The sequence below is a fragment of the Montipora capricornis genome, chromosome 10, assembly GCF_036669925.1.
Source record: "Montipora capricornis isolate CH-2021 chromosome 10, ASM3666992v2, whole genome shotgun sequence".
NCBI lineage: Eukaryota > Metazoa > Cnidaria > Anthozoa > Scleractinia > Acroporidae > Montipora > Montipora capricornis.
The window spans coordinates 39,681,264-39,693,763 of NC_090892.1; the positions used below are offsets into that span (position 1 = coordinate 39,681,264).

The window sequence follows — 12,500 nt, forward strand, 5'->3', positions numbered from 1 at the left end:
TAACAAGGCTACAAACTCGACCCAACATACTTATGTGCTCGCAGGATTATGGGGATGAGGCACCATTGTCAAATATCAAAATGGAACGTCAAAGGTGGCCAGCAAAGCCTTTAATGTCAGGGAGGTCTGGAACCCAGTATGTTGCCATGGTAACAAAACTGGTATGCCTATATTGTAGAACACATCTACTAGAATCCTACTGCAAAGAATAAAGCAATTCTGATACAAATCGGCTAAGATATCTTTTTTCATCATACTTGATCAAAATTCAGTTGAGTTTATGGTGTTATCACTTGGGTAATTTGTTAAAAAACTTAATATCTCTGGAACAAAAAGAGATATTTGAAAACAGTAAACAACATTTTTCTTATGCAGACTACATGTTTATGTCTTAAAATGGCTTTGATAGGCAATATGCAAATTTCAAATTGAGCAATTAAATTAAATTTTAACTTCTCATATTTTGCATTTAAAACTTCTTCAATGAACCTACCCTTGTGCTCAATTTTAAGTTTTTGGCATTGAACGATTGGGCAGATTCACAAGCTTTCTGCCAAGCTATCTGAATGTAATTTTTTTGTGGGTAGTGCACTTTAAGTGCAATACCCATATTGTCGTCAGTGCTGTCTGAGTGAGTGAGTGTAAGATTGTAGGCCAGCAAGCACGTACATGAATTACGAAACTAATGTAGGATTTCTTGAATTTCAACAATGTGATTTCCATTGTACAGTTATTCTGTTTGTGGCCCACTTGTTGCCTTTTTTTACTTTGCAAGAGCAATGGTCAACCTCAACAATGGCATTAACATTGTTGGCATGCTTACCAACAGTGTTTGTGGGCTTTGTGAGTCAAGGTGTACCCGCTTAGCCTAACTGCACCGTTTGGGGATTCCTCTATTCCTCCCAATACAGGAATAAAAGAAATTCGAAAAAAGCCTTTAGCAACCAAATATTTATTTACCGTAACAGAGTATACTTTAATAATAGCGTGATCTTCATTTTCTCTTGGCATCATGCAATATCTACAACTTTAACCTAAGCAGTTTCCCACAAAATCCTTTTTTTCAAGGGCTTTTCAAGCGCCCTTGAAGTCCAAAATTAAATTCCAGGGCTTTTCAAGCACTTCAAGGAGTAGCACGAACCGTGTAATAGTTTAATTTCTAGTCGGTATATTACATACTGTAACATTTTAAGTCTTACACCAAGTACTACCCCCAGTATCTAATCGCATAATTTCTGGTCGGTATAGTGAATACTGCAACATTTTAAGCATGTAAACAACGATGTATTTTCGCTCGAAAAGATATACGTACTGTAACAATTTAAGCCAGTAAACAAAGGTGTAATAAAAGTCCTACTAAAAAGGGTCCAGACGGTTGCTGAAGTAGTTTAAACAGTTTTAATCCAGTGGCCAAGAACACATAAGCACCGAGATCGATCCGTTCTGCAAGACACGTATTGTTTTTCAACCTTATCCGGCGCTATATATATAGCACGAAATGTCCCATTACACTATCCCCTCCCTAAAAGGAAGGAATTATTATTTATTTAAAATAGGACGTAAAGAATCGCCAGCCTGCTTCTGTGGTTTTTATTCAGAGTCTGTAAAGCATTTTTTCCTGAAGTGTCCTTTGTTTGCTGCCTCACGTCATAAACTGCTCTCCTCAGCTGCTCAGATTTTTGCTGACAGGTGGGCCCATATGTCTGATACAGCAATTTTATTTCTTTTACGTTTATCTTAGATTCTAACCGATTTTACGTAACATAATAAGTGTACATTTGTTCTACCTGTCAACATGTTGATTCTTTGTGATTTGTATGCTCTTTTTACTGTCTTACTCCTATAATGAAATGTATGTATACTCGAAGTAAGCCCCCTCAATGAGTCTTTGTAACTCTTGGGGCAAACTTCTTGTTTGAATATTGTTTCAATAAAAAAAAAGGAAGGAATCTCCGGATCCAGGACTACTACGAGTGATAAAATAAAAGAAAGTAAACCCGTTTAGTCTCTTAGCAGAACTCTTGAAGGTTTATCTCTCTACAAGAAAAAACAGTTTTAGAGTCCCCGAAATGTTCTAGCCTTCTTCAGCAATTTAGCGTCTCAGCTTTTGTATCTCTTTGCTTGTCTTCCAACATCTTCAAACAGTCCAATATCTGCTGCAAACTATTTAGAATCCATTCACCATAACGATCTGGAGGTCTCCTTACGCATACAGGCCTTGGGCTCTGTCCAACTGGCTGTTCCTCTTCCACCTTACATTCGTCTTCTCTGTTCTCCTCCACGCTCGCGTGATTATTTTGAACACCTTCTGACAGCTTACCTCCCCCCGTATCCGGCATCTCTACCACCTGGTCGCCTCCACTACCCTGTTCGAACTCTCCCACTGAAGCCGTGTCAGCCAGGCAGGACCCATACCTACTCTCGTCCTGCACATCAGCAGCCTCGACAAAAAACTCCTCTGCAGCTTCATCCCCGATAACCTCATCTTCCGTATCAGGTTCCACCTCCCCACCGGCTGGTGCTACAAGTTCACTTTCCTCTCTTCCACCTTGAGGTGCATCCACTGACCCCCCAGCAACTGGTTCCTCCAACGGTGCTTCCAGCCTCTTCTGATACAACGCAGATTGTTGAAATGAACTACTTGAGGTCCCCTGACTTTCTTCACCAGAAACGTGACGTCCGTGAAACGCTCCACTATCTCAAATGGGCCCTCCAACTGCGATGGAATTTGTTTGCTTCACCCGGCTTCAGCTGTGAAATGTAGCATAGCACTAAATCACCAGTCTGAAACACCATAAGTTTTACGCCCTTGTCGTAGCAATCTTTCTGCCGACGCTGAGCTACTCGCAGACTTTCCCTCACGTCACGGGACGCAGTTTCCAAACTACTCTGCAGATCACTGACAAACTCCGAGTAGTTCCTTTCATCGACTTCGGCCCTGCCCATCATTACATCCAGGGTTATTCGCATTTCTCTTCCAAACAGGAGTTCAAAAGGTGTACATGTATGTCCATCGGAGGAGTGGACACTACTTCTAAAAGTCATCATACAGTAATCTAGGTGTTCATCCCAACTCTGTGGATCATCTTCAACCCTGGCCTTCAGCATGCTCTTTAAGGTTTTGTGCAGGTTCTCAATCTGTCCATTGCCCTCTGGATGACCGTGTTTTGTTGATCTCCAGCAAATGGCCCATTTCCTCAAACACCTGGGACTCGAAGTTTCTTCCCTGATCACTGTGTATGCCTGGCCCTCGGCAGGCCCCGAGCTCCGTTTCCCCCTTTTTTGTGTGGACAATTTCGAGCGAAATGACCAGGTTCGCGGCAAGCAAAAAATACCACCTCATTCCGGCGCCCCAATTCGAAATCGTTTCAGCTTTTCGTTCCAGCTCACGAATCTTTTCCGGCATTCATATCGAGCACGAGTTCCTTGAGCTCACGAACCTCAGATGAAACTTTCTCACTCTCCGCTGAACCATTCACTGCATTCACAGACTTTTTCTGCTCAGCCGACGGCACAGCCTGACAAGCTTTACGGGCACTTTCTAATCGACGAACAACACGAACAGCCTCCACAAGTGACTCCGGTTGACTCATGAATACCTTTTCCCTCAAATCATCACTGAGTATCACTCCTTGAATAAACTGCTCTCTTGCCAGTTCCACCTTGAACGAATAAACCGCCTCTGGGTAGGCGGCATTTTCCACTAATTCCATCACATTATCGGCAAATCCTTCGAAATCCTCATTCGGCCTTAGACACCAGCTGGCTCGCAACTGCAATTTATAATCTTCCCTAGTCTTGCCCGAATCAAATCTTTCGATCAGCTTCGCCGTGAATTCTTCAAAGGTTAGCGATTCTGAAAGCTTCAGAAGCTCAACTGCTTTGTAGGTCGGTTGCTCAAGCAGGGTCAGCAAATACGCTCGACGATCTGATGGTTTGATATGTACCAGATTCGAATACTGAAGAAACTGGGACAGCCACGTTTTGAAATTTTGACCCGCGGAATAGACACGCGGTGCTCGTACATTCCTCTTGGATTCTGTTTCCGTAGACACCGCAACACTCTGCTACAAAGCCTGTGATAAGGTATTCACCAGCTGTTGAATTTCAGAGCTCTCCTCTGGCAATGCACTCTTCGGTAGTTTCTTCGGTTCTTTTGGCGCGAGTTTTGCTGTAAAATCGCCTTCGGCACCTTCGGGCATTTTATGCTCGTCGTCAATCATTTCTGCTCGCTGTTACCAATGTAATAAGCGTCACACTAAAAAGGGTCCAGACGGTTGCTGAAGTAGTTCAGGGGCATCCAACGAGAATATAGCTCAAAACCACTTAAACATAGCATTGTATAACGTATTTTAGTGTTCAAACGGTAGATATAGGCGTATTTGTATCTCCTAATTTTTTTTTATCTGTTCGGATTCGGATTCCCTAGCTGAAAGTCTAGTGATCCGAAAATTATAGGGATCAAAACTTACCTTTTCGAAAATTTCAGCCAGAATAAAAGTCTCCCGAAAATTCTAGGTGATCTTTTTAGGGTAAAAATCCGTTAAAAATGGGCAATTATACAATTTTTTAGATGTTCGAAAAACCTAGGACCGGCAGGCAAGCATGGAATTTTACAACAAGTGTTCCGAAAATTCTAGATCTCAAATCGTCTTCCGAACAGACATTTTCCGAAAATTGACGTTGGGTGCCCCTGGTAGTTTACACTGTTTTAATCCAGTGGCCGAGGACACACAATTACTGAGCACCGAAATCGATCTATTCTACAAAACACGTGTTGTTTTTCGGTCAGTGTAAAACGCAGACTGCAGACCAGGGGTAAAATGCAGACTGAGGTTATAAAGGTCGGTACACACGAGGGACCTTGCTCCCGGAGCAAAGCTCCCTCGTCTGCACCAACGATTTCTAGCGGAAAAATATGTTTGCGCAACAAAACTTTTGCTCCCGAGTTTTCCTCCCCCATATCAAACTGGTTTGATATGAGGGAGCAAGCTCCAGGGGCAAATCTGTTGCACGAGTCTGTTTCAGGAGCAAGCTCCCTCGTGTGTACTGAAATTTGCTTGCCGTGACATGACGTGTCTCCAATTGGCCAATCAAATTGGCTTATTTTTTCATCCACAACAGTTCCCATTCCCCAATTGGGTTGTTTCATCATTCAGCTCCCTTGTCGTGTCCTTCGTGTGTACTGGTTGGGGTACTTACCCGGGAGCGTGTGTCGGGAGCGTGTTTCAGGAGCAAGCTCCCTCGTGTGTACCGGCCTTAACGTAACTGTTGAAAAAGCCGAAACCCCTTAGAAATACTAACCTTGGGCCTAATTAGGCATAAAACAATATTTAGGCTTAAATGTTAGCATTTCTAATGGGTTTGGGCTTTTTCAACAGTTAAATTATAACCTCAGTCTGCATTTTAACCCCGGTCTGCAGTCTGCAGTCTGCAGTCTGCGTTTTACATGACCGGTTGTGTTTTCAACGTAATCCTGCTCTATATCTATGGCACGAAATGTTCGACTTCTTTCCTTTCCGTGTAGCTAAGTACCTTTAAATACCCGTAAAACGGAGCACTGATGGAGAGGGGGGAGTAAAATGAGAGCACCGTCGACTTCAGGTTTGTCAGTGGAATTACTGTTACGAGTTATCAATCAATAATCTTTATTTATACACGATAAATATTTAAAGCGATGCTTCGCTTGTGGGGTCGTGTCTAAATAATTAAGTAAGATAACTTAATGAATTAGAAAATAAATAGGATATACACCAGCTAAAATCATATAGCTACTTACTACTTACAAGTCTAAAACGATTAAAGCTCAAAATTCTAAAATACAAGGTGGTACTCTGATATCGACTAGTTATCAACACTAATTATACTTAAAATCTTCCTCCCTTCTGTTTAATGTTTGAGGGGAGATACAGTCGAAATCTAGGTGTAGCAGAGCCTTTGACCGTCTTGCCATAATCGCGTATTTTATTAACATTGTCTATATCGTCATTAAGTTGAGGAACCAACGTGTTCCAAACTATTGCTCCTCTACTGACGAGCTACAGAGTTCCTCATGTAGTTGGTGTTAAAACGAGGGACATCAATTTTCAGTTTTTTCCTAAGTTGATATCGCTTGATGTTGTCATTGTTCTTAATAATAACTGACATAGCGTCTGGAGTCAGGTTATTGTGGATTTTATACATAAGCTTAGCTAAGCTAATTTTATACATAAAGGCTAAAGAAGACCAATTAGCCTTTTTCATAACATCTGCATTAGACATATCCCAAGGTAGCTTAAAGATAATTCTCACAGCTCTACAATGCAGTGCTTCTAATGCCTTAAAACCTTCCTTATTTGTGAGACCTGCCCATACTGATATACCATATACGATCGACGGCATAATAACTCTAAAATACAAGTCTAATAACATATTCTTTGGAAGAAATCTGCTATGTTTTAACAAGTTTAACTTATCAACAAAGCCTTTTTTAACAACACTAACATGTTTAGACCAGATTAGTTGATCATCTAATAGACGAGAGTATGTAACCCATTTGATGGTGTGCTGGGCCAATGTTAACTCTTTCAATGGGCCAGTGAATCCCCGGGGGGGGGGGGGTACTCCCTTATAAGGGCTTAATGGGGACGTGCGGCCAGCCAGGGTATGTTTTTCAGGATTTTTGTCTTGAACAGGGTATCGAATTTACCATTTTTTGTCTTAATTAGGGTATCGATGTATCAATTTTTGTCTTAAACTGGGTTAAATGTCCTAAACAGGGTATCAAAAATCGGAATTCTGTCTTAAAATGGGTAGGAAAATCAGTGATATTTGTCTTAAACAGGGTCAGGGTATGAGGGGCCGCGCCGCACCTCCCCACCAAGGCATGTATCGAGTACCCCCCCCGGCAGTGAATCTTCCACGATGGAGGATCATTGCTTCGCATTTCTTTGATTTCTTTGAAGGGAGATTGCTTTGCACCAGTATAGAAGTTCTTCCAAAGCTTTGTTAAGTTCAGAAATTACTGCGTCGATAGAATCGCCTATGCAATATAGGCTTGTATCATCAGCATACATGTAGGTTGTCGCAGTGGTTATAGCTTCAGATAAATCACTTGTGTAAAGAGAAAATAAGGTCGGTCCTAGAACAGAACCCTGCGGTATTCCAGATTTAACAGTGTTAAGATCTGATGCTAAACCATTTAGGACAGTATATTGTTTTCTATTGTCAAGGTAACTGCGCAGCCAGTCAAGGAGAACCCATTAATTCCAAAATCATTTTCTAATTTACGTAATAGCACATTATGGGAGACACAGTCGAACGCTTTCTGGAAATCTAACGGCACTATACCAACAACTTTATTTGAATAAATGGCACTCCTCCAAATTTCTGTCATATGTACTAGCAACAGCTCTGTAGAATATCCTCTCCTGTAAGCCCATCAATAAACGCATGGTGAATGATAGAATCAGCAACGATGGTTTCAAGTATTTTACTAGGAACACTGAGAAGAGATAGGGGGCGATAATTTTCGACGTTAAATATGGTTACTTTATAATTAATTCTTACCAAAACAAAAATACGCCTGCTTTGCAGGCTATCGCGCCCCCTGCCCATCATTTTAGTCCGATCAACTCTTCAGCAAGAATCACTTCCGATTTCATGACGTCAGTAATGTTAACCTGTAAGTCTCGCCAAATTTTTCTCGTTACGTCATAGCAGCCTTGGTAGTATCTGTCACCGGCCTCTTCATTAAAGATTGGTTGTAAACCGCCTATAGTCTCTTCATTCGAAAGGGAGTGATTCTTGGGTACCCACCAAAATGTTGTATGGACTCAAGTTAATGTACTGGCTCGTCACGCAATCATGTAGGAAAGATTGCGTGATTAGCGAAAAGAACATTGCGAAAGGGGCTGAAAATTAAGTTACTTTAATTTTAGTGAACTATTCTACATCGTTATGTGAAGGCTCTCAGATATAACCTCGGTAAAATATTAAAATTAAACATGACTGTGTGACAGGGCAGGTTTGCAAATATGTTTTTATTCGTTCGTCATGCCTCTTTTGTGCTGACTTCCGGTAAAAGACTGCAATTTCCTGTTATTTTAAAACTGTTTTGGCGTGGCTTCCAGTGTTACCAAAAAATGGAAAAAATTTATTAGCCAACTTGTTTGTTTAAGAATCAAGAGTCTAGATCTGATTGCTCCCTCATTCAGTAAAAACCATGCTTCAGATCTTCGTTTTGACATTTGCTGAATATCACTTCAAGACAATTGCTTTATCATTATTGTGCACTGATGTGGAAAACAGGCGCCATCAAAAACATATTTTTGACAAGACTTCCCTTATTTTCCGGGTTCCACTTGAATGCAAGCAACCGGAAGTTGTAAAACTGCAAAACCGGCCCACCTTCCTTCAATCTCCATATTTGGCAAGCTGCATTGCTTGTTCCAGGCTCGCCTCTAAACTAAATACAAAATATAAATTTGCATAAACTTTCCAGACAACACAGTATATTCGGGTAGCGGTGGATCGTTGTCGTTCTAAAGTTCGTTGGATTTTAGTAAAGAAATGATACAGTAGGGAACTGCATCAAAAACCCTGTTCCAAGGACGTTCCTTGCTCTAAATAAGGCATTAACATGGCGGACCACTTGGAACTTGTTGCTGAAATTCCTAAGGTGGAGAAACTGACCGTCCAAGATCGCTTAGAACTCGCACGAAAGCGCCGATTTCAACAACTCAAACGATGGGAAAGAGAGAAGGACAAAGAACTTAGTCCACCACCACCAAAAAAGAAACCTCAGAGGGCAAGACCTGTAAAGTTCGAACCCAGAATAATCCTTCTCGAGGCAGCTTCGAGAGGTGATGTTGAAGAAGGTTTGTGAAATCGTGCAACTAAGTTCTTTTCATTTGATGAAATTTATTTGTCTAATGTTGGTTATGTCCTGAGGTTTTAAATTCACATTGGTACTTTAAATTATTAATATTTCTTATGCAGTCAAAAAGATGCTCGATTATGGAGTTGACCCAAACTTAGCGAATGATGATGGACTTACAGCTCTTCATCAAGTACGTTTCACTGATAATTGATCCTTTTTAGTCGATAATACATTTAGTTGTCGTGAAAACGAACTTTCAACACATTTCGCTGTTTAAAGTATATTTTCCAAACTACACAATGTTTGTTTAGTTTGACTATCAAAGCTTTTTTTGTTTGTTTTACTATCGACTCAAATGGCATAATTTTAGTAAAGAATTTTACGTAAAGTAATTGAACTTTGACGTTATGTCATTACTGTACAATGCACGAGTTTTTCCGAGCGGAGATCCTACCGTAATAAAAAGAAAACCTCATATTTTCAGATTTTTGACCCGATTAATTAGATATGCTTACTCGGTTTAAAACCTTTTTTCAGGCTTTTGTCAATGCTTAAGGTCATTATACTACTTCTCCATCCTTCACATTTTGTTGTTAACGTAATTTGCTTTTAAATAAAATAAGCTAATTGGAAATTGCAGCCGGCTACCTAAATGACCCTGTGTTGTGGCCAAGAGTTAAAGTAAGGTTCAGCTGTGATCTTATTTTAGTTGATATGTTAATGAGTTTCTAGGTTGGCCTACGGGAAAAAGAATAATCGGATTAGTTTATTTTCTTTTATCCTTTCGAAAGTTGTCTAATTAAATAGGGAACTTAACCAAAAATTCATAATGTACTCTGTTTAAATGCTGGACAATTTTAAATGTCAAAGCCCCTTTTGTTGACTGGGGCTATTTTGCACTGGTTATTGCTAGAGTTGTAGAGAAAATTGATGATGGCACTCAAGGTACAATGTTTTCACATGTGGTGTAGATTGCGAGGATTCAACTGAATACTGCTTGTATTCTTTAGGCGATGAGGTTGACTGATTATGCATCAACTGATAAAACACTAAACTCTGCTGCAACTGTTGGTTTTCCACAGCTGTGATTGGTGTATTACTATCCTCACTGCATGTGTGAATTGTTCCCTTGGCAGTTCGCTGTCACACAGCTCTCTTGTTGTAACAGTTGTGTTTCTTGACCGTGGGCATCCATGCTTCTGGAATCACCGTGGGCATCCATGCTTCTAAAATCGCTCGAAGAGGATTAGCAAAATGCAGTCAAAACTTTAATTGCAATCTACATCACACATGACAACATCATGAGACAAACAATTATATTACTTTAGTATTATTGTACTTCACCACAGTTCACAACAATGATTGAACAACTAACAGACCTTTTTTCATTTTTTATCACTCTGCCTCCAATTCTGTTTGTTACATAGTGAGAACTCTTTATCAGAGTAACTACCCAGCAAGCAGTTGGTTTCTCCTACGCTTCCCGAGAGAGAAATCACTGCAAGCAACCGTTAGTTTCTTTGAGTGAGCCGCCGTCCAGCGCCAAGGACGAATAAATTAAATTTGAACTGGTAAAAGGAGTCAATAAACTTGTTTTGGCGCTTGCGCGTGCATTCAGCTATGTAACTGCTGCGTTTGAGCGAGCCTGCTGTGTAGGGATTTCCCGTGAAAAAAGACGAAGTGATGTCAAATACATCATGTGGGGTGTGACGTACTTCGCACATGCTTGATGGAAAATCAAACGGTTGCTCGCAGTGGTTTCTCTCTCGGGGAGCGTAGGAGAAACCAACTGTTCGCAGGGTACAGAGTCACAAGAAATGGAAAATAAACCATCCTCTTTGCTTATTCTGATGCAATTTGATTTGCTCTTCCCCTTCTGCTTCTAACTTCAACAATAATTTGGGTTTTGATCAAATGGGATGTAGGCACACTCAGCCGAGGAAGGTCTTCGATTCCCAATCTGTTATCAGTGAAACTATCATTTACATGCAACTGTAACTGTGATAGAACTGAAATGAAAATTTGTTTTTATGGTACATTTAACTTTTCAATTTCAAAAGGCATGCATTGATGAGTGTGATGACATAGCAGAACTTCTTGTGGAGTATGGAGCTTATATTGATGCGGAAGACCGCGAGTTGTGGACACCACTGCATGCTTCTGCAGCCTGTGGGAATTTCTCTATGGTGGAGTATTTAGTGGATCATGGAGCCAGTGTCGTTGCGCTTAATTCAGATGGCAATTTACCAGTCGATTTGTTAGAAGATGACGAAGACTTGAAGGATTATTTGTTGAAAGAGATGGACAAACATGGTAAATGTTGCTTCTGTTTAACTCTGGCCCTAAGATTTTGCATGATACGGAACATAAATTTTACAGTTGTTGCTGTGCAAACAGGCCTGGAGTGCCACCTTTGATGCAGACTTCTTGCTTTTCTTACAGTTATGTCATTACAGACTTTGCACAACAATGTTACAATAATAATTAATGTAATTAAATAATAATTATTATTAATTATTATTTCATGTCCATGATAAAATGCATTTAGGTCTGTGTTAGCTTAGGCCAAGTCATTATGATGGTCATATGGAATATATTTTCCTTAACATCCAACTGGAGCAAAGGGCATTGTAGTGTACAATGCCAGCTATGGTTGTCCTTGCTGGCAAAGGCAAGTTTCCTCTTGTATTTACTGGGCTGATTGGTAAGAGGAAAAGAGAGCTCTAAGGGATTAAACTGACAGCATTGAACTTGCACTGCCAAACCTTGCAGCCTCTCTGAAAGGCAGCAGCATTAATACTGAATAAGAATGTGGGAGCCATGGCGGTCTCAAGTGACTTCCAGGAAACCCAACATGAAGAAGGTTGGACTACTGTACAGTTGAATCAAAGTGAGGTTGCACTTTAGGCAGAGTTCTATCCCTTTCCTGTCTGTCTGCTCCCATCAAATACAAGAGGTGCCTACTGGTAGCCAAGATTGGGTTTATATAGAAAACACACAGCATATAAAATAAAATACATGTAGGATGAATTCCTTTAATAATGGTCATAGGTCATGGTTTTCACCTTAACCAATACTACCTATCTCCTATGCCTAGAAAGGCACATAATTAGGCCTTGTTGCATTAATTCTAAACACTTACTACCTTTTTCCAACAATAATATACTGAAAAGTGTTAGGGTTGGCATTTATAGTGGGTTATGTGGATCTGAGTTAAGTGGACAAGGGGACTCTTGGAGACACTCATCAAAATTGTTGTGCATCTAATTATGGGCAATCTGCGACTGGTAACTGCTATTTTTGGGACTTCACAGCATCCTGGGACTGTGTTAAGATCTAAAGTTAGCATTGCACAGATAAGATTTATGAATGTTTCAGTATTGGTCAGATCTGTATTTAGCCCATTGACTCCTAGGGATAGTTATAACCTTTCTAATAAGAGGTTGTCTTAAAAGTAGTGAAACTGGTTGCAGCCATCTTAATAATATACACAACAAAATTCAGGGTGTTGATTGGCTGAGAGCATGTCAATAATTAAATCCCAAACAGAGTGCAAAAAAATGAAATAGTGCAATTAATGTGAAATTGTTGCATTGATAGGCAATCAAATGTGAGCCCTGGATGGGGCAATTCATGGCAC

The 12,500-nt window shown here is 40.4% G+C and overlaps 1 protein-coding gene across 1 annotated transcript in view; it reads left to right on the top strand.

Annotated features, from left to right (window-relative positions):
- Window positions 1–8,486: 8,486 nt before the first annotated feature.
- Window positions 8,487–12,500, top strand: part of LOC138022420 (protein phosphatase 1 regulatory inhibitor subunit 16B-like) — an 11,469-nt gene continuing 7,455 nt past the window's right edge. Inside the window, exons 1-3 of the mRNA XM_068869546.1 lie at window positions 8,487–8,858; window positions 8,980–9,050; window positions 10,921–11,173. Coding sequence (XP_068725647.1) covers window positions 8,621–8,858; window positions 8,980–9,050; window positions 10,921–11,173 — 562 coding nt within the window. The 5' untranslated portion in view covers window positions 8,487–8,620. The remainder of the gene's footprint in view (window positions 8,859–8,979; window positions 9,051–10,920; window positions 11,174–12,500) is intronic.